The 26,111-nt window shown below is 52.4% G+C and overlaps 1 protein-coding gene across 3 annotated transcripts in view; it reads left to right on the top strand.

Annotated features, from left to right (window-relative positions):
- The window catches only part of SLC66A2 (solute carrier family 66 member 2), a 48,655-nt gene extending 22,544 nt beyond the window's left edge, over positions 1-26,111 (top strand). For 2 of the 3 annotated variants that reach the window (XM_060119443.1, XM_060119442.1), the window contains 2 exons: positions 12,841-13,057; positions 24,372-26,111. In XM_060119443.1, coding sequence (XP_059975426.1) covers positions 12,841-13,057; positions 24,372-24,579 — 425 coding nt within the window. In that variant the 3' untranslated portion in view covers positions 24,580-26,111. The remainder of the gene's footprint in view (positions 1-12,840; positions 13,058-24,371) is intronic. The other variant, XM_060119444.1, reaches the window with a different exon arrangement.

Raw genomic sequence — 26,111 nt, 5'->3', positions numbered from 1 at the left:
TGAGCACCGTCTGCTCACGCCTGCACCTGCACTTGACAGACCCCGGCACAGCAGGGCCCGGGAGCCCCAGGGGAGGAAGGTGTGGCTCCTTTGGAGGAGTCGGGGTGCCCGCCCTCCCCTGTGCCTGGGCTAGCAGCAGTTTCTCTGAAGGGAATCCCGACCTCTCTTCTTTCTTAGCTTATTTTTTAAATTATTAATGAGAAAATCTTCTGACACAGGAATCTCTAAAGAAGTAGAAAAAATGTTTGGTCACATCTGATTACAGATCAGGAATCTACTTTTTATTAAGCAGCTTCTGTGTTCCTCTAACTTTTTCTGACTAAACTCTGCAAATTTCATTTCATGCTTTCTGTATCTACCCAGTGGTATCTTCAGCTGACATTTTTCCTTATATAATTCCTACTTTTTTCTCCCTACTGCTTGATTTAATTCACCGCAACACGTCAGTTACAGTTGATGGGTAGATGGGTCACTAAATGTATTTTAAGTTGTCCAGGATTCAGATGACAGCACCTAAAACTTGAAGTTTAAAAGAACTATTTTTAATTTCAGCATTAGAAAATATATTTACTAAAGTGGGTATTTACGTCTGTATCTCTCTATGAAAAGCAAATCATATATATGAAAAACTTTATTATACATTAAAATTTATTTTTAAGATATAGTTTACATACCATAAAACTTACCCTGAAAATTTTTAAAGTTGAGATAAAAGTTACACAAAGTAATCCATTTTAACCATTTGAAAGTATACAATTCACTGTTTTTTAGTACATTCACAATGTTGTGCAATCATCACCACTGTCTAATAACAGAACATTTCTATCACCCCAGAAAGAGACCCCACACCTCCAATTTCCTCACGCCAAGCCCTGGCAACCACTAAACTGTTTTGCCCGTTTTGGACACTTCACATCAGGGAATAATACAATATGTGCCTTTGTGTCTGGATTCTTTCACTGAGCATAATGTTTTCAAGATTCATCCAGTTTGGAGCATGTGTCAGTACGTCATTCCCCTTTTTTTTTTTTTTTTTTGTGGTACGCGGGCCTCTCACTGTTGTGGCCTCTCCCGTTGCGGAGCACAGGCTCCGGACGCGCAGGCTCAGCGGCCATGGGTCACGGGCCCAGCCGCTCCGCGGCATGTGGGATCTTCCCGGACCGGGGCACGAACCCGCGCCCCCCGCATCGGTAGGCGGACCCCCAACCACTGCGCCACCAGGGAAGCCCCATCATTCCCTTTTAAGGCTGAGTAACATTCCATTGTATGGCTGGACCACATTTTGTTCATCCGTTCGTCCACTGATGGACATTTGGGTTGTTTCTACCTTCTGGCTGTTGTGAATAGTCCTGCTGTGAATATTCCTTGGAAGTCTTCATGTAGACATATGTTTTCAGTTCTTTTGGGCATTTACGTAGGAGTGGAGTTGCTGGGTATGTGGTAACTCCATGTGGAATCATTTGAGGATCTGCCAGACTGCTGCTCAAAGTGGCTGCACCATTTTACATCCCCACCAGCTGTGTATGACGTTTCCACTTTCTCCACATTCTCACCAGAACTTTTTATTGTCTTGTTTATTTTCGCCACCGTAGTAACTGTGGCCTGATGTCTCACTGTGGTTTTGACGTGCGTCCCCCTTACCATTAGTGATGTTGAGCATCTCTTCTTGCGCTTGTCGGCCTCTCCCGGGAGCTGTAAGTGATGCTTGTTTTGTAGATTTCTCTGATTTAACGTCCCTCGGAGCTTTTCTTGGCCCTGCCGTCTCGGGACCCGGGACGTGTGTGTCTTCCCTGCAGCAGCCCCCATGCTTCCTCTCCTGGCCCCTGCGTAACGGCCAGTGATTAGAAGAGTCAGGTCCTCAGGAGCCTTCTGGGCGCTGCCCTCTGGGGTTGCCTGGCCCTCGACCATCGCACTGAGGATGTGCCGAGAGCACATCCCCTGAGGGTTTCCTTAACTTCTTGTGAGTCCAGAAGGCAGAGGAGTGGACGGGCTCCAGCTGCTCTCTCGTGGCTGCGTGACCTGGACGAAGCCTGTGTGGAAAGTGGCCGAGGGCTGGGTTGTGGTGGGAGGAGCCCCTCAGAGGGTCGGTGAGGCCCTCTGCGCCGGGGCTGCAGCCCGCGTGGGGTCCGGACACTGGCAGTTCCCTCGTGTGAGGACGCGCGGACCCCTCCTCGCATCCGAGGGAGCACGAGCGACAGTGACGGTCGGTCCGGGACCTGGGAGGGGCCTCGGTCTTAACCTCTGAACTGGAAAGCAGACCCCCTCCCTCGTGCAAGCAGGACGGCAGGTGAAACCGCACCAGTTCTCATCGACCCCACGTGCAGCTCCGGACACTTAGCCGTGGGGGCGGGCTTCCCGGGACGGAGGGCCTGTCCCCCTGCTGCGTGGCTTGCTCCTTGGGCCCCTCTGAACTCCCGCCCCGATTAAGCAGCTCCGTTTTCTTTTAGCAGCTTTACTGAGGTCTGATCAGCGCATGATGAGCGCACTTGGGGTGCAGTTTTGGTCAGGCTGGGCATTATACAGCCTTCACCCAAATTAGGACTGTGAACATGACCGTCAGCCCCCAAATTTTCCTCTTCACCCCCAGGCCCTAATCTGCTTTCTCTCACTAGACATTCGTTTGCGTTTACTAGAATTTGACAGAACTGGAACTATACAGTATGTACTATTTTGTCTGGTTTCTTTCACTCAGCATAATTGTTTTAAAATTTGTCCAGGTTGTAGAGTATATCAATAGTTCATTCCTTTTCATTGTTGAGTTATATGGTTGCACTACAATTTGTGTGTTTATTAACTGGTTGATGGAAATTTGGATCGTTTCCAGTTTTTGACTGTTACAAATAAAACTGCTGTGAATGAACCCTTGCATACAGGTCTCTATATGAACATATGCTTTCTTTTCTCTTGGGTGTATACCTAGGAGTGGACTGGCTGGATCATATGGTAAGTGTATGTTTAATTTTTTAAGAAACTGTTGCACTGTCTTCCAAAGTTCTGTATCATTTTGCATTCCCACCAGCAGTGTGTGAATTCCAGTTGCTTTGCATCCTCATCAATACTTTGTATGGACCTTTTAAAAAAAATTTTTAGCCATTCAGATAGGTATGTGGTGGCATTTCATTGTTGTCTTAATTTGCATTTCACTAATGATGTTGAGCATCTTTTCATGTGCTTGTTTGTCATCCTTATATCTTCATTGGTGAAGTATCCAAATCTTCTGTCAATTTAAGAATTGTTCTTATTGAATTTTGAGTTTTTAATGTTTTGGATACAGGTCCTTTTATCAGATACATGGTTTGCAGTATTTTCTCCCAGTCTGTGGTTTGTCCTTTCATTCTTTTAGTGGTTTCTTTTGACAAGCAGAAGTTTTAAATTTTTATGAAGCCCAGTTTATCAGTTTGTTCTTTTATCGGTTGTGCTTTTAGTGTCAGGTTTAAGGCATCTTTGTCACACTCAAGGGCACAAAGGTTTCTCCCTATTTTTTCTTCCTGGTGGTTTTACAGTTTTAGGTTTTACATTTAGATCTGTGATCTAATTATCTGTCAGTTAATTTTTGTCCACAGTGTGAGGTATGGCTCCAACTTTATTGTTTTTGCATATGGATGTCCAAAGACCGTCTTTTTTCCCCACTAAATCACCTTTGCATCTTTGTCAGAAATCAGCTGTCTGTGTGTGTGGGGTTCATTTCTGGACTCTGCTCTGTCGCATATATTTATTTCTTGATTCCTGTGCCAGCACCACACTGTCCTAATTGCTGTAGCTTTTTGGTACTATGTCTTGGAATCAGGTAGTTTTAGTCCTCCAACTTTGTTCTCTGTTCTACATGCTTTGCATTTCTATATGAATTTTAGAATCAATTGTCATTTTCTACAAAAAGCATGGTAGGATTTTGATTGGGATTATCTTGAATCTATAGATTAATTTGGGGAGAATTGACATCTTTATGATTGTGTAGAAAGTGTTAACACAGCAGGCCTGGGACTGCTGTCCTTAGAAAAGCCTGCTTGCCAAGTTGGCCCCTGGCTGATGTCTGGGAACTTGGAGTTTGGCATACTTCCCATCATTCTTAGAACTGATGAGAGGGGCTTTCTATGCTTCAGCTGTCTGGACACCTGCTTTCCTTCTGGAAGTCTGGGATTTTGCTGTGTGCTAGGCAGAGGGTGTCTACGTGACCCGCCCCAGTAAAAACTCTGGGCACTGAGCCCTTAATGAGCTTCCCTGGTCATCGTCTGATGCTGGAGGAATCCAGCTCATCCGAGGGACGGTCCTGGGAGAGGCTCCTGGGAGCTCACACCTGGAGTCCTCCAGCCGCCGCCCCATCTGCCCTTCTCTTGGTGGATCTTGCTTTATATCCTGTGGTATAATAATCACGGCTGTGGCTCTGGAGGCAGCTGGGTGAGTCCTCCTGAAAGATCATCAGACCTGGGGATGGTCTTGGAGACTCCCGACACAGCGGTGTTGAGACCGCCAGTGCAGAAACACCGTGTAGCTCTCCACTTATGTCTGCTTTCATTTCCCTCAGCAACGTTCAAAGTTTTCAGTGTGCCCATCTTGCACATCGTCACATTTATCCCTAAGTATTTCATATTTTTTTATTACCGTATCATGTATGGTATTGTTTATTAAATTTCAGTTTCTGATTGTTCATTGCTAGTATGTAGAAATGCAATTTACTTTTTTTTTTTTTTTTTGCGGTACGCGGGCCTCTCACTGTTGTGGCCTCTCCCGTGGCGGAGCACAGGCTCCGGACGCGCAGGCTCAGCGGCCATGGGTCACGGGCCCAGCCGCTCCGTGGCATGTGGGATCTTCCCGGACCGGGGCACGAACCCGTGTCCCCTGCACCGGCAGGCAGACCCTCAACCACTGTGCCACCAGGGAAGCCCGCAATTTACTTTTGTATATTGATCTGATAGCCTGCAACCTTGCTGAACTCATTTATTCATTCTAATGGATTTTAGTGGGTTCCTAGATACTTAATAGATAAGATCCTGTCATCTGCAAATAGGGATAGTTTTACTTCTTCCTTTCCCACCTGGATGCCTTTTATTTCTTTTTTCTTTTTTTTTTTTTTTGCCTGGTTGCTCTGGATAGAAACTCCAGCACAGTGTTGATTAGAAGTGGTAAGAGTGAGCATACTTGCTTTGTTCTTGATCTTAGGGAAAAGCATACTTTTGTTTATCCCCTGCCTACCTTAGTGTAACTGTCATACGGTTAACTTACATGTGCTAAAGCCCCATGCTACATTGTTCTTATTTTGTTTAAATAGTCACTTATCTATTAATAAGATTTAAATGATAAGAAAAAAATCATATATATCCACCCACTTATTTACCATTTCCAATGGTCATTTTTTAAAATTGATTTATTTAATTTATTTTATTTTTGGCTGCATTAGGTCTTCATTGCTGCACACGGGCTTTCTCTAGTTGCAGCAAGCGGGGGTTACTCTTCGTTGTGATGCACAGGCTTCTCATTGCAGTGGCTTCTCTTGTAGCAGAGCATGGGCTCTAGGCATGCAGGCTTCAGTAGTTGTGGCATGCAGGCTCAGCAGTTGTGGCTCACAGGCTCTAGAGCACAGGCTCAGTAGTTGTGGTGCACGGGCTTAGTTGCTCTGCGGCATGTGGGATCTCCCCGGACCAGGGCTGGAACCCTTGTCCCCTGCATTGGCAGGCAGATTCTTAACCACTGCACCACCAGGGAAGCCCCCAATGGTCATTTTTGATTGGATGTCAGACATTGTGAATTTTACTTTGCTAAGTGATGGATATTTTTGTGGGCCTATAAATTTTCTTGAGCTTTGTTCTAGGGTACAGTTAAGTAACTTGGAAACAGTTTGATCTTTTTATTTTTTAAAAAGATTTATTTATTTATTTATCTTGTTTATTTTTGGCTGCGTCAGGTCTTAGTTGCAGCACGCAGGATCTTTATTGAGGCAGGCGGGATCTTTCGTTGTGGTGTGTGGGCTTCTCTCTAGTTGTGGCGTGCAGGCTCCGGGGCCTGTGGGCTCTGTGGTTGTGGTGCACAGGTTCCAGAGTGCGTGGGCTCTGTAGTGCGTGCAGCTCGTGGGCTCTAGTTGAGGCGGATGAACTCAGTAGTTGTGGCATGCGGGCTTAGTTGCCCCGCGGCATGTGGGATCTTAGTTCCCTGACCAGGGATCGAACGTGCGTCCCCTGCACTGTAAGGCAGATTATTTACCTCTGGACCCCCAGGGACGTCCCAGTTTGATCTTCTTAGATCTTGCTTTTTCGATTATTTCAGTGGAACCAAAGCAGTGCCCAGTCTGGGCTAACTGTTCCCTACTGCTGGGGCAGGTTGCCCCTGTGCTCTGCCTAACGCCTGTGAGTTTAGAGGTTTCCCAGGCTGGCTGGGGTGAGGGCTGCCAATGTGAACCCTCTTGGTTCCCTCGCTGGTGGGGGCCCCGCCGAGTCCTTGAGGGCCATTCTGCAGGTCCTCTGCCCCCATGCGGCCCTCCCTCCAGCGCCGAGACCTGCACACCCCACCTGCTCCTTCCCAGACCAGCTCCTTCACTCAGGGTGTCTGCCGGCTCGGCTGTGAGGGTCCCACTTCCTGTCCCACGCCCTGGGGACTCTCAGGGTACAACCGGGACAGTTTGGGGCTTTACCACACCCGTTCCCCATCTCACAGATCGCTGTCCTTCACTACCCAGTGTCCAGGGTCTTACAAGGATATATTTTGCCCATTTTTGGTCCAAAACTCCACATATTTTGACCGTGTTTTGGTTGTTTGGGAGAGTAAATGTGGCCCCTTTGCCCCATCTTGGCTGGAAAGAGAAGTGGCAGCTCAGTTTTCACTTTTCCGGCCTTTGTATTCTTCTAAGCACCCCTAGCCGCTTAGGTGTAAATGCCCAGCTAGTATGGGTTTTTGTTCCTGTCCTACAGCCTGGAATTTGCCAGAGTGGAAGGACGATTAACCTTTCTTCTCAGGGCGGTGGTGACTGGGATGGGCTGTTCCCTCCGCCCCTTTGCTCTGGTGCGAGCTGCCACTGTGGGTGTCCCAGGGAATCCCCATGCTGTCCCCCTGCTGCTCTGGGGGGCCCTCCTTAGATGGCTCCATTTGTGGTAAATGCATGAATTGAGGTGGCTTAGGGTGTGCTTGGCTTACCGGTGCCTATTTTTTAGGAAGGCCCTGTGCCTTGATTTTCAGTGAACATTGTAGGCTGAGTGAGTTGACAGGCTTGGATGGGGTTGGACGTTCCAGTTCAGTTGCTGGGCCACAGAGAGGGACAGTGACTGCATCTGAAGCCCACCGGCATCGAGTCACACTGTTGCCATGGAAACACAGCTGGTCATCTGTGGGGCTCTCGTCTTCTTTTTTTTAAAAATTAATTTTATTTATTCTTGGCTGCATTGGGTCTTCGTTGCTGCGTGTGGGCTTTCTCTAGTTGCGGCGACGGGGGGGCTACTCTTCGTTGCAGTGCACAGGCTTCTCACTGCGGTGGCTTCTCTTTTGCAGAGCACGGGCTCTAGGCGCGCGGGCTTCAGTAGTTGTGGCACGTGGGCCCAGTAGTTGTGGCTCGCAGGCTCTAGAGCGCAGGCTCAGTAGCTGTGGCGCACGGGCTTAGTCGCTCCGCCGCATGTGGGATCTTCCTGGACCAGGGCTCGAACCCGTGTCCCCTGCATTGGCAGGCGGATTCTTAACCGCTGCGCCACCAGGGAAGCCCCTCTCATCTTCTTGATCTCATCACACTTTGCCTTCCTCTTTCGTCTCAAATATGTGATAAGTATTGTGAAAATGCATGTGAGGGTTCTTTTTCCTTCCTCTGGCATTCACTGCTGTATCATCTTGTAAAGGGCCAGGTGCTCCCTGGTGCTGGTACTTTTTCCTGGAACTTCAGAAACAGTGGTCAACACAGCTCCTGGAAGAGACGATTCCCCTGCCTGTGATACAGGCAGAGACAGACTTCTGGGAAGTGGGCATCGATCATGACAGGTCCTCTCTCCCCGATGACTAGCTCCTATCCCACCTCCTCTGAGCCACACTTCGTCCTGCCCTTTCCCATTCTCAGGGAGCTTTGTCCTCACCCCCCGGAGGGCGTGCAGCGGTCACTGTGCAGTGGCCTTGGAGGCACTGACCTCTTGGATCTTGTTCTCTGAGGCGGCAAAGCGCTGTTTGCCACATGAGCACTGAGTCGGGCGGCTTTCCACCTCGTCCGGAATTCACGCTTACGGACGATGATGCCTGTTACAGTCATTCGGGCCTTTTGCAGAGACACCTTGAGTTACTTGTTCAGAACATGCTTACTTGGTCCCATCTCTTCCTGAGCATGGACCTGTGAGCAAGCTGCGTGACTTTTTGTTTCGAAGCCCCTCGCACTCAGATGCGGGGCCTGGTGGCACTGCTGGGCCGCCCTCACGTCCCCCCCCCGCCCCCCGCACGCCTCTGCACCTGCCCGCTTCACTCACCCACTCGCCCGGCTGCCGGCTGGTTCCGAGTGTGGTCCTCGCGTGGGGACAGCACTTCGGCTGCAGAAGGCGGATGCTGGTCTCAGGTCGGGTTTACTGAAGGGGGGCACGTCCCAGCGGCTGCGGTGGCTGTGGTGGGCAGCCCAGACCCTCGCCACCACCACAGCAGTAGATGCTCGGGTGAGGGGCTGTTGGATGAGAATTTGACAGCTGTGATGCCTGAGCGCTGCTGTCGGACTCTGACCCACGTGGTTGAAGCTTTATAAACCTGAACGGCAGGAATTACGCTCATTTCCACAGGTCATCACAGTGAGGTACGGTGGAAAGGGCCGTGTCTCCGAGGTTCTCGAAGTGAATTGTTGGCACCTAATCCTTCGGAGGGGGCAGTTTCCTGAGCATCAAGTCCCGGGAGCTGGCGCGCGCTGTGTGTCCTGCCGGCCCGCGTCGCCCCCCAGCCTGGCCCGGCTCGCCCGCCCAGGGCCCCCTGGCTGGTGCCAGGCTGATGGCAGGAGGCCGATCCGTCCGTCACGCTGGGGGCGGAGAGCGGGCGGGTGCTCGTGTGCCTGTACGCAGTCCTTGCTTCCAAAAGGAATTCTTTAGAAATGTATCCAAGAGGCTGTGTTTTCTGCCGCAGATGAGCTTAATTACATAAAATGCAACTTTGTGTTTTCGAGTGTAAACGCAGATTGCGCGCCAGACTTAATACAGTCACGTGCTTTGGCAAATGGCAGCCAGATAACCGAGCTCTCTGGAGGTGGCAACTGGGCTCCCGGCCCCTCCGCGCTCCCACGGACGCCGTCCCCCCTCGTCTTGACCTCACTTTTGGTCCTCATGTCCCTCCTGTGAGTCCGTCATGGTGAATGCAGGGAGGGAGGGGTCCTGTCCTCAGCGTCAGCTGAGCAGGGGGCTTGACAGGATGCTGACTCCACCGAGTGCCCGTGGGGTAACCTCGACCTTCTCTGTACCGTTTCTGGCATTTGTGTGGATGATTTTTTGGCTACAACGGCTTTGCAGAACCTGCCTGTGACGCAGCAGGATGTGGACCAGCAGACCAGGGGCCCGGGATGGCCTGAAGAGAACTAGCGAGGAGTCGGAGGTGGCCACATAGGCCCCCTGCGGGCTCCCTGAAGCCAAGGTGAAGCCCCAGGCCTGACCCTCCCTGGGGGTGGGGGGCGGGCAGAGATGCCGTGACTCTGGCACAGCTCCGGGCACCATTCTTCTGTCCAAGCTCGCGCTGACGTCCTGTAGCCTCAGGACTGGGTGTACAAATATCTGTTCGAGTACCTGTTTTCAGTTCTTTTGGGTGTATGCCCGGAAGTGGAATTGCTGAATCAAATAGTAATTCTGTGTTTAATTTGTTGAGAAACTGCCGTCCTGTTTTCCGCAGCGGCTGCGCCAATTTACATCCCCCCCAGCAGTGCACGGGCTCCCTCTTCCCACCTCCTCACCAACACGTGTTATTTCATGTCTTTTTGATGGTGACCATTCTGACAGGTGTGAGGTGACATCTCATTATGGTTTTGACTTGCATTTCCCCGATGATTAGTGGTGTTTAGCATCTTTTCATGTACCTGTCGGCCACTTGTATGTCTTCTTTGGAAAAATGTTTATTCAATTCCTCTGCCCACTTTCTTTTTAATTTTTTTATTTTTTAATAAATTTATTCATTCATTTATTTATTTTTGGCTGTGTTGGGTCTTCGTTGCTGCACGGGCTTTCTCTAGTTGCGGCGAGTGGGGCTACTCTTTGTTGCGGTGTGTGGTCTTCTCATTGCGGTGGCTTCTCTTGTTGCGGAGCACAGGCTTTAGGCGCGCGGGCTCAGTAGTTGTGGCTCTCGGGCTCAGTAGTTGTGGCTCGCGGGCTCTAGAGTGCAGGCTCGGTAGTTGTGGCTCACGGGCTTAGTTGCTCCATGACATGTGGGATCTTCCTGGACCAGGGCTTGAACCCGTGTCCCCTGCACTGGCAGGTGGATTCCCAACGACTGTACCACCAGGGAAGTCCCATTCTGCCCATTTTTAATTGGGTTGTTTGTTTTTTGATGTTGAGTGGTCTGGTTCTGTATATGTTTTGGGTATTAACCCCTTATAAGATAGTAAATATCTCCTCCCATTCCATAGGTTGCCTTTTTATGTTGCCGATTGTGAGAAGCGTTTTCTTTGTTTCTTTTTTCATTCAATTTTTAAAGGTTGCACTCCATTTACAAAGTATTGGCTATATTCCCTGTGTTGTACAGTACATCCCTGTAGCTGATCTTCCACCCAGTAGTTTGCACCTTGCACCCTCCCACCCCTGTATTGGACCCCACCCCCCGCAATAACTACTAGTTTGTTCTTTATATCTCTGAGTTGCAGAAGCTTTTTAGTTTGATGTAATTCCACTTGTTTATTTTTGCTTTTGTTGCTTGCGCTTTTGGAATCATATCCAAAAAATCGTTGCCAAGACCCATATCAAGGAGGTTTTTCCCTAGAAACACAGAAGTTAAAAATTTTTGATGTAGTCCAATTTATCTATTTTTTCATTTATTGCCTGTGCTTTTGGTATATCTAAGAAATCACTAACAAATTCAGTATCATGATGCTTTCTCCCTGTATTTTCTTCTAAGAGTTTTGTAGTTTTATCTAGTATGTTTAGTTTTTGGTCCATTTTGAGTTAATTTTTGCACATGAAGGTAGGGGCCCAACCTCAGTCTCTTCTCAGAAACTTTTTTTTTTTTTTGCGTTACGTGGGCCTCTCACTGTTGTGGCCTCTCCCGTTGCGAAGCACAGGCTCTGGACGCGCAGGCTCAGCGGCCATGGCTCACGGGCCCAGCCGCTCCGCAGCATGTGGGATCTTCCGAGATCGGGTCACGAACCCGTGTCCCCTGCATCGGCAGGCGGACTCTCAACCACTGCGCCACCAGGGAAGCCCTCAGAAACTTTTTGACAAGGGTTTTCTGGTAGCCATTTGCCAACTGACTTGCTCCCTGAGAACCTAAAATAGAAAGGCTTCCGATCGACTGACCACAGACCCAGCTTTCTGAAGTCCCCGCACACTCACCTGGTGTCCTCAGCCGTCCCTGTCCTGCCCGAGCTCTCAGCCCTGACCATGTTCTCCCCGCTCCTCGGGCACAAAGACAGGACCTAACTCGGCAGGCCTGCAAATCCTCCCCTGCCACACCCTCTCGGGCCCTCTGTCTGGGACGCCTGTGCGTGGGCCCGCTGCTCCGTGTCCCGCCCCACACACACGCAGGCCCACACACTGCAGCTGGGGCTTCTTCAGGGAGCAGCCAGGCTCAGGACCCTGAGGTCCTCGGGGAGGGGACCTCAGAGCTGCAGGCCGTGTCCATTCTGCCTCTGGCGCCCCTGCCTGCCCTCCCCCTTCCCAGCTCCGATGCCCAGTGTCCTCACGTGGGGGACCTGGATGTGGGGGACAGGGCGTGTGGTGCAGCCTGGACCCTCCCCCGTGGCACCTCCCGGCCCCCTGGACGGCCGACTCCTGGTGGCCTCGCCCATGCTGGCAGCCCTTGCTGGGCCTTTTCCTGAAAGGGTGCCAGGCTCTGGACCCTACCAGTCTAAGGACTGGGTCAGGCTCGGCACATCACGCCCTCCCGGACTCCCTCCGTGTTTATCCCCATTCCCTGACCTTCCCGGCCACCACGTCTGTGCCCAGGACCCCTGCGTGTCTCTGCCAGAGCCCAGGAACCTCACGTGAACTGCTCATTTGTGTGAGTGCTTGTGAATTTGGTTTTGGCAGGACATGTCTGTGCAGCAAACGATAACATCAGCTAAGTGTGTGGTGATATCGTACATTTTTGCTGGGCCCTTATTATGGGCTGGGTACTTTTGAGATTCATAAGATTAACTCATTTAACCAATAAAACAACCCTAGGAAGTAGGGACTATTGTTCGTCTATTACATCTGAGGAAATGGAGAAACAAAATTAATCCAAAGTTGTAGAGGGAAGGAACAGGGATTCTAACCAGGAGAAGAGGTTCCAGAGGCTCTGGACCAGCCCACGGTACACTACCAGAGTATTTTAGGAAGAATTTAAGGGTTTTAGTGTCTTTCATGTGGAGCTAATATCTGTATCAAGGCTCCTTCAGAAATGCCGTAATGGAGGCAAGATGGAGCCCACAGTTTACATCCTCCTCTCACTGGCCTCGGCTTCCCCACTCGGTCCCGTCCTCCCCACACTGACCTTGGCCTCCCCACTCGGTCCCGTCTTCCCCACACTGACCTTGACCTGCTCACTCGGTCCCGTCCTCCCCACACTGACCTTGACCTCCCCACTCGGTCCCGTCTTCCCCACACTGACCTTGGCCTGCTCACTCGGTCCCGTCCTCCCCACACTGACCTTGACCTCCCCACTCGGTCCCGTCTTCCCCACACTGACCTTGGCCTGCACGCCTAGTTCACATTTCTCTCCCTTTTGCCCTAGACTTCAACCCCCAGCACTTTTGGCACTGGAACAGCTTTGGGGACTACGTGCAGTGTGTCCTGGCCTTCACCGGTGTGGCGGGCTGTGTCACCTACCTGTCCATCGACTCGGCCCTTTTCGTGGAGAGCCTGGGCTTCCTGGCCGTGCTGACCGAGGCCATGCTGGGCATGCCGCAGCTCTGCCGCAACCACCGCCACCAGTCAACGGAGGGCATGAGGTAGGGGCGCGGCAGGGACCCGTGCGCAAACCTGCTGCTTCACTTTCAGTTCTGCTGGGAAGCTGCCAGTTCAAGAGCAGTTTCGGGTTAGGACGCTGGTCTTCTGACCTCTTGAGGTGCAAGCAGGTGTGTTCCTGTGCAACAGGTGAGGGGAAGCCGAGACCCTCCCGTGAAGCAGCTCACTGCGGGCCACGGAGTCCACAGATGTCTCCAGAAGGCAGAAGGTTCAAGTCCTTTAATGTAGGAAACGACGCGGCAGCTTCCTCCCCCTTAGCACCACCAATAGCAGGTCTCAGGCACTCCCTGCCTCCCTCAGGCACAGTTCCATTTATGAGAACATCAAAAAGCATAAAATGCTTAGGAATTAACTTAACCAAGGAGGTGGAAGACCTGTACAATGAAAACTACGGTGAGATGCCACCTCTCACCCGTTTGGATGGTGACTGTCAGAAAAACAGAACAGCAAGTGTTGGTAAGGATGTGCAAAAACTGGAATTCTTGTTTTCTGTTGGTGGGAATGCAAAACGGTACAGCTGCTGTGGAAAGCAATATGGCATTTCCTCAAAATATTAAAAATAGAATTACAATGTGACCCAGCAATTCTACTTCTGGGCATATGACCAAGAGAATTGAAAGCAGGGTCTTGAAGAGATATTGTACACCCATGTTCATAACATAACAGCATTATTCATAACAGATAAAACATGGAAGCAACCCAAGTGTACATCAGTGGATGAATAGATAAACAAAATGTGGTCTGTTCCTACAATGGAATATTATTCAGTCTTAACAGGAAGGAAATTCTGACACAGGTTACTTCATGGAATCTTGAGGACATGATGCTCAGTGAAATAAGCCAGTCACAAAAGGACAAATACTGTATGGTTCCACTTATATGAGGGACTTAGGGTCATCAGATTCACAGACAGAAAGTGGAACGGTGGTTGCCAGGGGCTGGGAAGAGGGCAGAGTGGGGAGTTGTTGTTTAGTGAGTATTTATCTGTAGTGTTTGTGAGTGGGTCTCTCTTGTGTACATTTCTTTAGTGAAGTGTAGACACTCTGCCTCCCTTTGTGATGTTTTTAATGTATATTTTATACGTGTGATGTTTCCCTCCACTTGTAATTTTCTTAAATATCTCCTCTATTCATATTTAGAACCACATCAGATAATAATTTTTGCTTCAATCAACATAATGCACAAAACTGAAGAGGAATAGGAATGTCTATTGTGTTTACCCTTATTTTTGCTTATGATATTCTTTCTTCCTTCCTGCTATTCCAAGATACCTTCTTTTCTTGTTTTCGTTTTTTTTTTTTTCCTCTTTTGAGAAACTCCTGTAACTAGCCTTTAAGGGTATTTCAGGTGGTGGCAGATTTTTTACTTTTCCTTCACCTGAGAATGTCTTGATATCCCTTTCATCTCTGAAGGATATTTTTGCCAATATAGAATTCTAGGTTGATAGTTCATTTCTTTTAGCCCTTGAAAAATGTGCCACTTCCTTCTGGCCTCTGTGGCTTCTGATGAGAAACCCACTGTGATTTTTGTTTTCCCCTATAAGTAAGGTGTTACTTTGCTCTAGCTGCTTTTGAGATTTTTTTTTTTTTTTTTGTCTTTAGTTTTCAGAAGTTTGACTGTGATGTGTGTCTTGGTGTGGATCTGACCTGTTTGGGATTCACTCAGCTTCTTGAATCCCTAGGGTTATATTTCCTGCTAATTTGGGGAAGTTTTCAGCTGTTATGTCTTTGAGTCCTTTTTCAGTCCTGCCCTTTACCCCTCTTCTCTAGGACTCTGATGATGTGGAATGTTAGGTCATTTGCTATGATTCTTTTGTTGTTAAGATCATTTCTTTTTTTGTTATGATTCACTGGTTCTTTCCAGTGTTCCAGCCACTGTGCTCTGAGAGCCCATTTACTGACTGTTTCCTTTTCGTTATTGTATTTTTCAATACAGTAAAACTTACATTTGGTTCTTCTTTACATATTTGTTTCTTTTGTGAAGCTTTTTGTTTGCTGAGACTCTCTTTTTTCATTTGTTTCAAGCATATTCATAATTGCTCATTGAAGCAGTTTTAAAGTGGCTGTTTGAAAATCTTTGCTTTTTCGCACAGTTTTGGCATCTAAACACTGTCTTTTTTTAATTCTGTTTGAGATCTTCCTGGTTCTTGATATGACAGATGATTTCCAGTTTAAACCTGGACATTTCCATGTTATTTATAAGACTCTGGGTCTTACTTAGACCTTTGGTTTTAGCTGGCTTTCTTGACACTACCCTGGCGGTAGGATTGGGACGCCTGGCAGGAGTAAAAGTCTAGGATTTCCACCCTCCTCTGCTATCACGGGTGGTGGTGGCGCTGCCTTTTTTTCTGTTTTGTCTGGAGTAGGGCAGTTGTTGGCTAAAAGTTGCCTGTTGTGCCAGGCTGCACCCCTCCTGGTCTTTTGCACAGAGAGCAGCCTGTTCTTGGGGCCTTCTGGCATTTCCTGCTTCTTCAGCTCCAAGTCTGGGATTCCTGTGGCCTTCTCCCCACCTTTGAGAGTCTTGTGTTTCTGTGTAATGTCCAGGGTGTATAGGGGAGGAACAGGGAGACGATTCTGTCTTCCAAGAAGCTGAAGTTTGTGTCACACCTGGTTTTAACTAACCCTTTGTTTTTGTGTGCGATACTCTTAGCTTGGGTACGGGACACATGACTGCAGCTGTCTTTTAGGCTGACCTCCTAAACCCCCCTTTATTTGACCACTGTCTCCATGTTTCTCCAGAAACATCTTTGCCATCTGACAGGGATGCGCTGATGTTTTCATTGGCCCACAGCTCATCTCCTTGACTGACAGCCTTGAAGGCAAGGACTGTATCCCGTTTCTTTCTTTCCCCAACATCTGACAACATGCTTGGAAAATTACAGCAGTTCAGTTCAGTAAATATTTATTGAATGAACTCATGAAGGACTAAAATAGTTGATTCTCTAAATCACTTTCGGGAAATAGGAGAACACTCGGGGAAGCAGGCATGAATGTGGAAGATTTACCAGTGTGGGTACCTAGCTGATCGGGCTAATTCTTGGAGAATTTGTGCACAACAGCAAAAGCTGCAGAAGGCCCCAGTGGGAATTGTGTCCCTGGTGGGGCCGCAGTGACCCATCCAGCAAAGGCAGTGTTGGAAAGACGCCAGGCCGGACCATGGAGGTCTGTGCTGCTCTGTAGAAGCGCAGCCATGGGCGTGGCCGTCCCACTTCCTGTCTCAGGGTGACCTCGGGAGTGACAGGATGCGCAGAAGGCCCTGGTACCTGGGGCGTTTGACCTGAAAAGAGGAAGCCCTGTGTGAGGGCCGGGTGGTGCACACGCTCCTGAGATTCTGACTTTAGGGCGTAAAGGATGTGTGTGGTCGTCAGCCTTCGGTGACCGCAGCCCCTCTCCCCCAGTGCCCCTCCCCCGCACAGCCCACCCGCCTGCCTGGCACTGGGTAAAGGAGACAGGAGGCAAAGGCGGAAGGGAAGGGAAGGACACTGCAGTCACTGCCGTAAGCAGGTCTGGTGAGAAGGCCCGGCCGCGCCGGGACGAAGACCTGCTCCATGCCAACCGGCAGGGCCCGAGCAGGGCCCGGAGCTGGCGGAGGGGGGCCAGTCTCTGTCACGGACACACACACACACACACACACACACACACACACACACACACACACACACACACACACACACACACACACACACACACACACACACACACACACACACACACACACACACACACACACACACACGCCGCTAATTCAATCAGTTTGGAGTGCAGGGTCCTCTCAAGAGCCACTCATCCTCGTTAAGAAGACTAACCTAATCGTGGCCCCTGCCGCCCAGAGGCGGGCTCTGGGTGGAGGTGTAATTAGGTTAGGGGCCTGTTCAGTGTTGCTGTCGTGTCCACTGAGCTGCAGGATGCCCTGGCAGGGCTCCGTGGGTGGGTCTGCAGGGCCAGGCCGCTGGGGGCCAGCTGGGCCCTGAGCCGAGGTCCTGCCCTCTGCACGTGGTGTGGGGTGGTGTGCCCTGCAGGTGACCGGAGGTGATGGGAGGGTCACAGGTTCTCTGCTCAGCTGGAGTTAACAGAGAGGTGACCTTGCTCTGTGTGTAAAGGGCCAACACCCTTTTTCTTAGCGGTGAGCACAGACCAAGTGCTGAGAGAGAGAGTGAGTGCAGGGCTGGAGCCTGGTTACAGTTTTGTTTCGGTTCAGCCCAGGTTCAGACCAGAACTTGCCCTGACACGGGACACCCCGGCCGGCTGCGTGGTCAGCCCCCCTCGGCGTGGACACAGGAGCCTCCTGAGGTTGGCTGCTCCCGTCCCAAACAGAGGACCAGAGGCCTTCCTCCCTCTCCTGCACCCAGGCCTGGACTCAGGACTTGGTCTCAGGGCTGCCTCTGCCCCTCGTCCCCACTTCCCAGCAGCCGCTCTGCGTGGCCTGACCCAGCATCCTCAGGCATCCATCCAGGGAGCCCGCCGGGAGGGCTGCTTCATCCCCTGACCTTCTCTATGATGGAGAAGCCCTGGACCCGCTGGGATTTGGGATTCTCAAAGCCCTGTGGTCAAGGCCACCACAGATCTGCTGCGGGACACTGAGCCTCAACTTGCTTCAGGCAGAAGACCGTCAGGAAGTGTAAGGAGGGAAGGGGCTGTGAGGTCCTATCTGAGGCCAACGTCGTCTCCTGCGGACCTGCTGGAAGGTCTACCCGTGGACGCGTTTAGAGGGTGTGAGCCCACGCACACAGGTGTGTGCACACTCACACGCAACTCACACGCACACGTGTGCACACGCTCACATGCACACACTTGAACAAACGCAGATTCTCAAACATGCACACATGCACACACTCATTTTCACACACGTACATTTCTTGGAGGAAATGCAAGAGATACTTGATGATTTCCCTTTACAAAATGTTAAGTGACTGTTGCTTCTGAACCAGTAATAGAAAGTGATGCAGCTTTTGAAATCATGTTACTAATTAGTGCAGAAGTTCCCTCCTCCTTCCTCCGCGTTCTGCCGGATCGGAAGACGTTCCCCAACAAGTAATTACTGGAGAGCCTGGGGGCGGGTGGGACGGGAAGAGGAGGCCAGCTGTGGGGAAAACCAGCGGGGGAACCGGTTACGATCGAGGACAGGGAGGGGCAGGCGGGAAGCCCGGGGACGAGCAGGGGTCGCAAGAGGAGGGCGCGTGCGCGTGCATGTGCGTGTGTGTGTGTGTCTCCCGTGGCCGCCGTGGTGTGGTGGGGATGCTGAGTTGCAGCAGCAGCTGGGGCCGCCCCAGCCCGCTGCCTCATCCCAGCGGGGACACTTCCTGCCTTGACAGGCAGCGTCCGGGAAGTGTCCACCTGCTCCGCCTCCAGCGTTGCCCTTGAACCTGGAGCGCGGCGCCTGGAGCCTTGGCTGCTCGGGTACCAGGGCGGCGTCTCTGCCGGGGGCTGCGCGTACGTCACTCCTCAGCCCCCCACGCATCTTCCTCTATCGTCCTTGACACGTAACAAGCCCCCAATGCTGTGAGAGGAGAATGCCACGCACGACGCATGTGGTAACAGTGCACGTGTGGGCTCCCACACACGCTTCTCCGCCACAGTACACACGCGCACACGCCACACACCCCTGCACATGTGCGCACACGCCACACCCAGGGTCCAGTCGATGGACGAGGAGGGCTGGAATTAGAACTCAGCAAAAGCCCTGGAACTTTAAAAAAATAATAACTTCATTGAGATTGTAACCTATCACACCATCGCCATTTAAAGTACGCAATTCAGTGGATTTTAGGACTTTCACAGAGCTGTGCAGCCATGACCACAACCTGATTTTAGGACATTTTCGTCCCCCAGAAAGCAGTCTCATCCCCATTAGTGCTCCCCACGTCCCCCACCCTCGCTGCCAGGCCTGGGCAACCACTGGTCTGCTTTCTGCCTCTGCGGCTCTGTCTGCTCTGGGCACGTCACGTAAATGGAATCAGACGACACGAGGTCCTTCGCTGCTTTCGCTCTGCATAATGTTCCCAAGGTCCGTCTACGTACGATGTGTCAGTGTCCACCGTTTCTCAGGTTGAATAATATCTCAGCGTACGGACAGATCAGGTTGTGCTTAGTTCTTCTTCAGCTGGTAGACGTTTGGGTTCGACATCTTTTTGGCTGTTGTGAACAGTGCTTCTGTGAACATTTGTGTACCAGTTTCTGTGTGGACATATGTTTTCCTTTGTCTTGGAATACACCTAGCAGTGGAATTGCTGAGTTGGTGGCTGCACCATTTTCCGTTCCCACCAGGGCTGTTCGGGGGTTCTGGCTTTTCCACACCCTCACCAACGCTTGTTACCTGACCTCTTGATTGTAGCCATCCTCGTGGGTGTGAATTGGGATCTCCTGGGGCTTTGATTTCCATTTCTCTGGTGACTAATGACATCAAACACCTTTTCTTGTGATTATTGGCCATTTGTGCGTCTTCTTTAGAGAAAGGTCTATCCAGATTCTTTGCCCATTTAAAAATTTGGTTATTTGTCTTTCATTATTGAGTTGTAGAGATCTTTAACTGTTCTTACCAGATATATGATTTGCAAATATCTTCTCCCATTGTATGCTGTCTTTTCACATTGCCGCACAAAAGATTTGACTTTGATGAAGTCCAGTGTATCTTTTTAAAAAATTGCTATGCTTTGGATGTCACACCCCAAAACCACTGTTTCTTGTGACCCACGGTCACAAAGACCTACTCCTGTGGGATGTGTTCTGGGTAGGGTTTGAATTTCGGGGAGCTTTGGATAGGCGGACAGGAGGGTAGGTGTGGCCTGGGCCGGGAGGTGGGACTGAGGCGCAGCCGGGGAGGTGTGTGGGCTGCTGGCGGGGCCGGGGTAGGTGCAGGGGTGAGGCTCTCACCTCGTGGGCACTGGCCAGGCGGAGGCTTTCTGGACGGCCGGATGGGGCAAGGATGAGGTGAGAGGTATTTTAGGAATAGTCATCTGCCTGCTCACTTTGGGAGGAAAAATGCTGGAGCCAAGAATGAGGTAACGGGGGCCCGGATTAAAATAGCAGGAGGGCGGGGAGGGCCAGGCACTTCAGGCAGCAGCTGGGGTGGGCACCAGTGTGAGGAGGGACCTAGAAAAAGGAATCCAGCTTCCAGGCGCCCCCTGAGCTGGAGGAATGCAGCCTGGGGACAATCTCCCCTCCCACCCAGACCGGCTTCTGCAAGGTCCTGAGAGCCCTGTGCCCCCGGCATCATCGGAGCCCTGGGCCAGCTGAGCCCTCTGTCGAGGAGGGGTCTTCCTGAAGACCCAGCCGTGCGCAGCCGGCGAGTTCTGGACGTGGTGTCCACGAGGATGTCCCTGGCCTGCTGGCCGGTGGTAGCCAAGCCTCGGGGCTCGCCCCGCCCGATAGCTGTTGAGGGTAAAGGATGACCTAACACCCGTGTGGGGAGAATGGGCCTGGGCTCGGCACACGTCCACAGGGCACCGCAGGGTCTGGGGTGACCAGAGGGTGCGAGGCACGAACTTGTATGTCCAGAGCGCACTGCACGAGGCTCACATCGCTCAGGCTGGCACTGGTCTTCTGATCAGACGGGCCGGGAGCAGCTTGATTAGTATTTGCCCCGGGCCCTCGACAGGTGGGGCTGGTGGTGGAGCCTGTCGGATTCCTGCCCCCGGGGCGACAGCCGACTGGGGGCCAGGCCCGGGGAGGCGCCTAGGCAGCTAAAAATGTTGTGTGCGTCAGGCAGGGCCCAGCTCTCTGCAATGACCTCATGTCTCCACTTGCGGGGTGAAGGTGCACCTGTGCCTTCAGGGCCCAGAGGGACACCAGCCTCGGACAGGCTCCAGCTGTGCCTTCTGCCGTCCCCTCCGCAGCCCTTCCCACAGTGCGAGGCACTCGCTGTGTGCCCTTGGGCGAGCCACCCGACCTCTCCTCCATAAAAGGGGCCGCACAGGCCACTCCGTGTTGTTTGTTTTTGGAGGGAGGGTCGTTGGGTCTCCTATTAAATTTGGGTATCTCTGGGGGAGACTGTGCCTCAGCTCTTAATTCTGTAAAATGGAACTAGACTCATTTATGACTCGTTGGTTCTCTTCCTGTCTTCATGGCCTTTTGAGAAATAGCGGTTGCTTGTCGGAGCTTCTCCTTGAAATGCTTGCTCTGTGGGTGTGGGTTTTCCTTTGAAGTGGAGGTGCTCCGAGCTGTGGAAAGCTGTGAGCAGCCTTGCTGGCAGGCCGGGCATCTCCGTAGCTCAGATGGGTGGCTCTTGGCTCCGGTCTGCCCAGGTGCCCGCAGCCTCCTGGTGCCACCCAGCCACACTGCTGCCCGGTCCCCCGCCGCACACCACTCCCGCTACAGCTGTCACTGGTGCGTTCCTCCACCGCGTCACGTGCATCTCCCTCCCGCCCAGCCTCTGCAACCCCCCCGGGGTTCTCCGTGTGCAGGTTGACCCAAGCCGCTGCTGGGCAGCCCCTGTGCTCCCACCTGCTGCTCTTTCCAGATACCGCTGTGGGCGGCCCCTGTCCCATCCCCTGTGTCCCTGGGCCGTGATGCAGAGTCACCTATAGGCCATTTGTCACACCACTAGTTCACTCTAAAATTCCGAGTTGGTGCACCAGAGCAGGACAGAATTCAGACGGAGAGAGAGGCACAACTTTGCGGCAACAGGTGCCACGTAGAAGAGACGACAGCAACGAGGCATTCTCCCTGCTGCTACTCAGCCACTGTCCAGGGTCTACTAGGTCAAGTGTCCACAGGGACCAGTCAGCAAAGGCCAGCAAAACTCGGGACGGGGCACAGGGTGGCCAGTGATGGGATGCTACTAATCTCAGATCTTCTCCATGAAGGGCCCGTCTTTCCCCTTGGGTGCAGCTACAGATCTGGACAGGATGGATGGAGCAGCTCTGGGTGCTGGAGCAGACGGATTGCGGGAGGAAGTGTGAATGACATGAGACGTTTTGTTTTTTCACATCTGCCAGCCTGGACTCCAGCACAGCCCCAAGTCCAGAGCGGTGTGCTGGGTAGAAAGCTCCGAGAGAAGCCGCTCTGCCTGGTCTGAGGAGCAGGAAGGGCCCTCCTGCAGGACCCGCGGGGCAGACCACCACCCAAGTCCCAGCCTGGCCACCGAGGGCTGCCCACACGGTGCAGATACCAATAGCGCCGCAGTGGTTTTGAAAACTGAACTGAAATTGAGCCGTAGCCCCTGAAAACCAGCCAGAACTTGCAGCTTGAACTTAACCATGTCGGTTCCCTGGTAGAACATAAAAAACGACATTCTCCACAGGATTGAAGCAAGACAGAGTCTCCTTACGTAATGTTAAAAACGTCTAGGATATAAACCAAAATTACCGTGAAGAGTAGGAAAATCTCAGCAATTCTCAAAAGACAATCAACAGACAACAAAGAATCGAAAAACAGTCAACTAAGGTGACACAGATACCAGAATTATCAGATTTTAAAGGCACTAGTATAACTATGCTCTAAAGAGCAACAGCAGACACTCTTTAAATCAATGCAAAGATAGACCATCTCAGGAGAGAAATAAAAGCTGTAAGAAAAGCCAACTAGAAATTTTTAAATTGAAAAATACAGTAGCTAAATAAAAACTACACTTCAGTAGTTCAGTAGTAGAATGGTGATGACAGAGGATGAATTAATGAACTTGAAGATCAGTAAAAGTCATCCATTCTGAACAACAGAAAAAAAATCGGGGGAAAAAAAGAGAATAGACTCAGGGACAGCACCATGAAATCTAACATTCGTGTCACCTGAGACCACAGGAGAGGGGAAGAGTGGTGCAGAAAAGAATGCTGGAGAAATAATGGCTGAAGACTTCCCAAATTTGATGCAAGATCAACGTACAGATTTAAGATATTCAGCAAGTCCCAAACATGCATTACATCACAAACTGCTAAAAACCAAAGTCAAATAAATGTTGAAAGCCAGAGAAAAAGGACTGATGATATATAATAACCTGGGTTTTTAAATGCAGAGTTAGTTATCAGCTAATTAAAAACAAAAATCTTTAAACGCCATGTGAGTCAACACAACAAGCCAAGTGAGACGCACTGGGCTGTTCAGACAGCTGGGCCGGCTGCAGGGTCGACGGGAACCAGCCTTCTGGGCCTCCCCGAGCCCCGAGTCATTCTCCTGATTAAGGATCATGGAAGCCTCCAGACGCTGTGGGTCCAGGTCAGGCGAGCTGTCCACTTCCTGTCCCGGTTCTGCACGGTCGGGCTGACACCCCGGTGGGCAGAGGAGGGGACATGGACATCCCTGCACTGGGCCATGGGCCCCTTGCCTGGTTTTACTGATAAGAGCTGACCTGGGGTCGGAGGCCTCCCAGCTCTGGGGTGAACCGGGGCCACCTCAGGGGCACAAAGTGCCCGTCCTGCCTGTAGCACAGATGGCTCCCAGCCTGGTGTCATCCTGTCCCTGAGGGTCCTCGCCTCCTCCCCGTGGCAGGCAGCCCCCCGCCTCAAACCACAGTCTGGTTTAGTGAGCCATGGAGTGTGCGCCTGCTGTGGAAGTGGGTCTGATTTAAACACTTGATGCAGGAAAACATGAGGGTGCTGATGCCCGTTACCTGGCAAGCCAGATGTTAGATGCTGTGTGTGGAGAGGTGTGTGCAGACGTGAGCGACAGATGACACGGGGCCACTCTGTGCCACACGGACCAATCTGAGACTTTGGGAGTGGCACCGACGACCAGGATTGGAATCGCCCTCAGGCTGTCTTTTGAGTGAGGGGCCTGGCCGGTGGGGGGGGATTGCCGGGAGAAGCCCGCATCACCCTGCTTCCCCCGGCAGCCTCTGGTTTCCTGCTCAGCACCCCTGGGTGCAGGTGTGTGAGGCAGAGGGCTGCCCCTCCCAGGCCAGTTCTCGTGCTGCAGGGTCAGCCTGTGGAACGTGGTGTGAGGAGGTGGCGGTCTTCCCTCTCCCGTCTGAGGCCACAGCATGTCGCCCGAGGGACACACACCTGATGTGCCTGCAGCCAGGAAGGATGGAACGTTTGTGAGGCCGTGTGGGCTCGGCCCCTGTGCCGGCCCCTCCCCTGCTCTGGAGAGCTGTGGCTGCTCCTGCCGAAGGGCCTTCCTGTCTCTGCGGCCATGCACGCGGTGGCTTCATGGACAGGACAGGAGGGATGGGAGGGTGGGCCGAGGCCTGGCATGTCCCCTGACCCCTGGGCTATGTCCCCTGGCCCCTGGATTATGACCCCTGACCACTGGGTTATGTCCCCTGACCCCTAGATTTTGGCCCCGACCCCTGGATTATGTCCCCCGACCCCGGGGTTGTGACCCCTGATCCATGGTCTGTGACCCCTGACCACCGTTTATGTCTCCACAGCATCAAGATGGTCCTCATGTGGACGAGTGGCGACACCTTCAAGACGGCCTACTTCCTGCTGAACGGCGCGCCCCTGCAGTTCTCAGTGTGCGGGCTGCTGCAGGTGCTGGTGGACCTGGCCATCCTGGGGCAGGCCTATGTGTTCACCCGCCGCCCTCTAAAGCCGGCCCCCCACGCGGCGCACCCCGCCAGCGCCAAGGCCCTCTGAGGCAGCCGGGAAGATGAGGATGCAGGACCACGGGCCGTGGGCTCCGGCCCTGCCACCTGTCCTCCCCGAGTGGGGCAGGTGGGTGCTGCGGCCCCAAGACAGGGTCCCACCCATTGGGATCTTGCTCAGCTTCTGTGGCTCTCGGGGGGTGATGGGGGCCTGGGTGCCGACACTGTGCTCTGTTATCTAGGACTTGTGTGAGCAGGTTTTCCCCTCAGGCTGGGCGCCTGCTGTTCTCAAGGTGACAGAAAAGCAGGTCTCTCCCACTTTGGCTCAAAATACTGCTGGCTGGAGCCTGGGTCATGTTCACATACCAGGAGGAGGCCACCCTGGGCCCTGCAGGACCGAGGACCTCAGGAAACCTCCACATCTCAGCCCCCGTGGCCTTGACATGGCTGATGGGGCTGAGGGGGCCTGCAGCTGGGCTGGGGAGCCCCAAGATGGGCGACACAGGGGGCAGGAGTGACAAACGGCAGCAGGAGAGCCCAGGTCCCAGCCCACGGAGCCCGCAGCCTCAGACTGGCTGGGGGTGACTCACGGCAGGGTCGGGTCCGGGACACGGGGGGATGAGGTACCAAAGCATCACAGGGCTCTGGTTGTGAAACCCTAGGTGGGTACCTTTCCAGGGCCCCCAGTGGCCTTGCTGCTCTGCTGGTCCCTCCTGGGCAGGCTGCTGTGGACCCACCGTCTCCAGCCAGGCTCCGGCCAGTGTGAGTCCCGGGGTGTTAGGAGCGGGGCCTGGGTTCTCTGTGGGTGCTGGGGCATGGCAGGTGCAGCAGCCCCCGGGGCTGCCTGGGAAGGGCGAGGGCCCGGGCCTGGGGCCGGGCAGACCCACTGCCCATCCCCACAGAGGGCTACCGCACAGGCATCCCTTTCCTCTGGGAATCGTGTGCTTGCAGATACGGCCTTATGTGTCCGTCTTCCAGGCCTGGAGATGCCTGCGGGTCAGGGCAGGGGACAGCAAGGCAGGTGTCCCCCATGCTGTGCAGGGCATCCCTGCCGCCCGCCTCTTCCTGTGCAGCCCTCCGCATCCGCTGTGCCTGGTGGTGGTGGTGGGGCTGCTGGTCTGACATTGGTCCCCTTCAGTTTACACGAGCATCTCAGCCGAGCCGTGCCCAGCGGCCCTGCTCCAACTCCGGGCCCTGCAGGGCAAGTGTTTAGATGCTTCCACACGGCTCCCGCAGGCGCTTTCCCTTCCCCCAGGCAGAGGGGTGGCTCTGTAATGTCCACGGTCCTGGGGCTGGTGCCAAAGCTGCAGCATCTGCCGTGGCCAGTGGAAGGCGTGCGGAGCCGTTTCCTCCTCCTGAGTTTTCCTCAAAAACTCCTGAATGTTTGAGGATTCTGCTTAGTTCTCTGGCCTGCAAGATGCTTTGAAAACGTTTATTTTTTAAAAATGAAAGGAGATGTCTGTAGCAGTCATTGCCTCCAAATTAGAACATTACCAGTTGCAGGGGTGACCTACATGCTTTGTGTGGGAGCACTGGTGATTCTGTCAGGGTGGCTTTAATTCAATAAACTGCTCGCGGATCCAG

This window comes from Mesoplodon densirostris, chromosome 15 (assembly GCF_025265405.1).
Source record: "Mesoplodon densirostris isolate mMesDen1 chromosome 15, mMesDen1 primary haplotype, whole genome shotgun sequence".
Classification (NCBI taxonomy): domain Eukaryota; kingdom Metazoa; phylum Chordata; class Mammalia; order Artiodactyla; family Ziphiidae; genus Mesoplodon; species Mesoplodon densirostris.
Note: the sequence above shows the minus strand (reverse complement) of the source record. Positions and strands in the feature narration are given on the sequence as shown.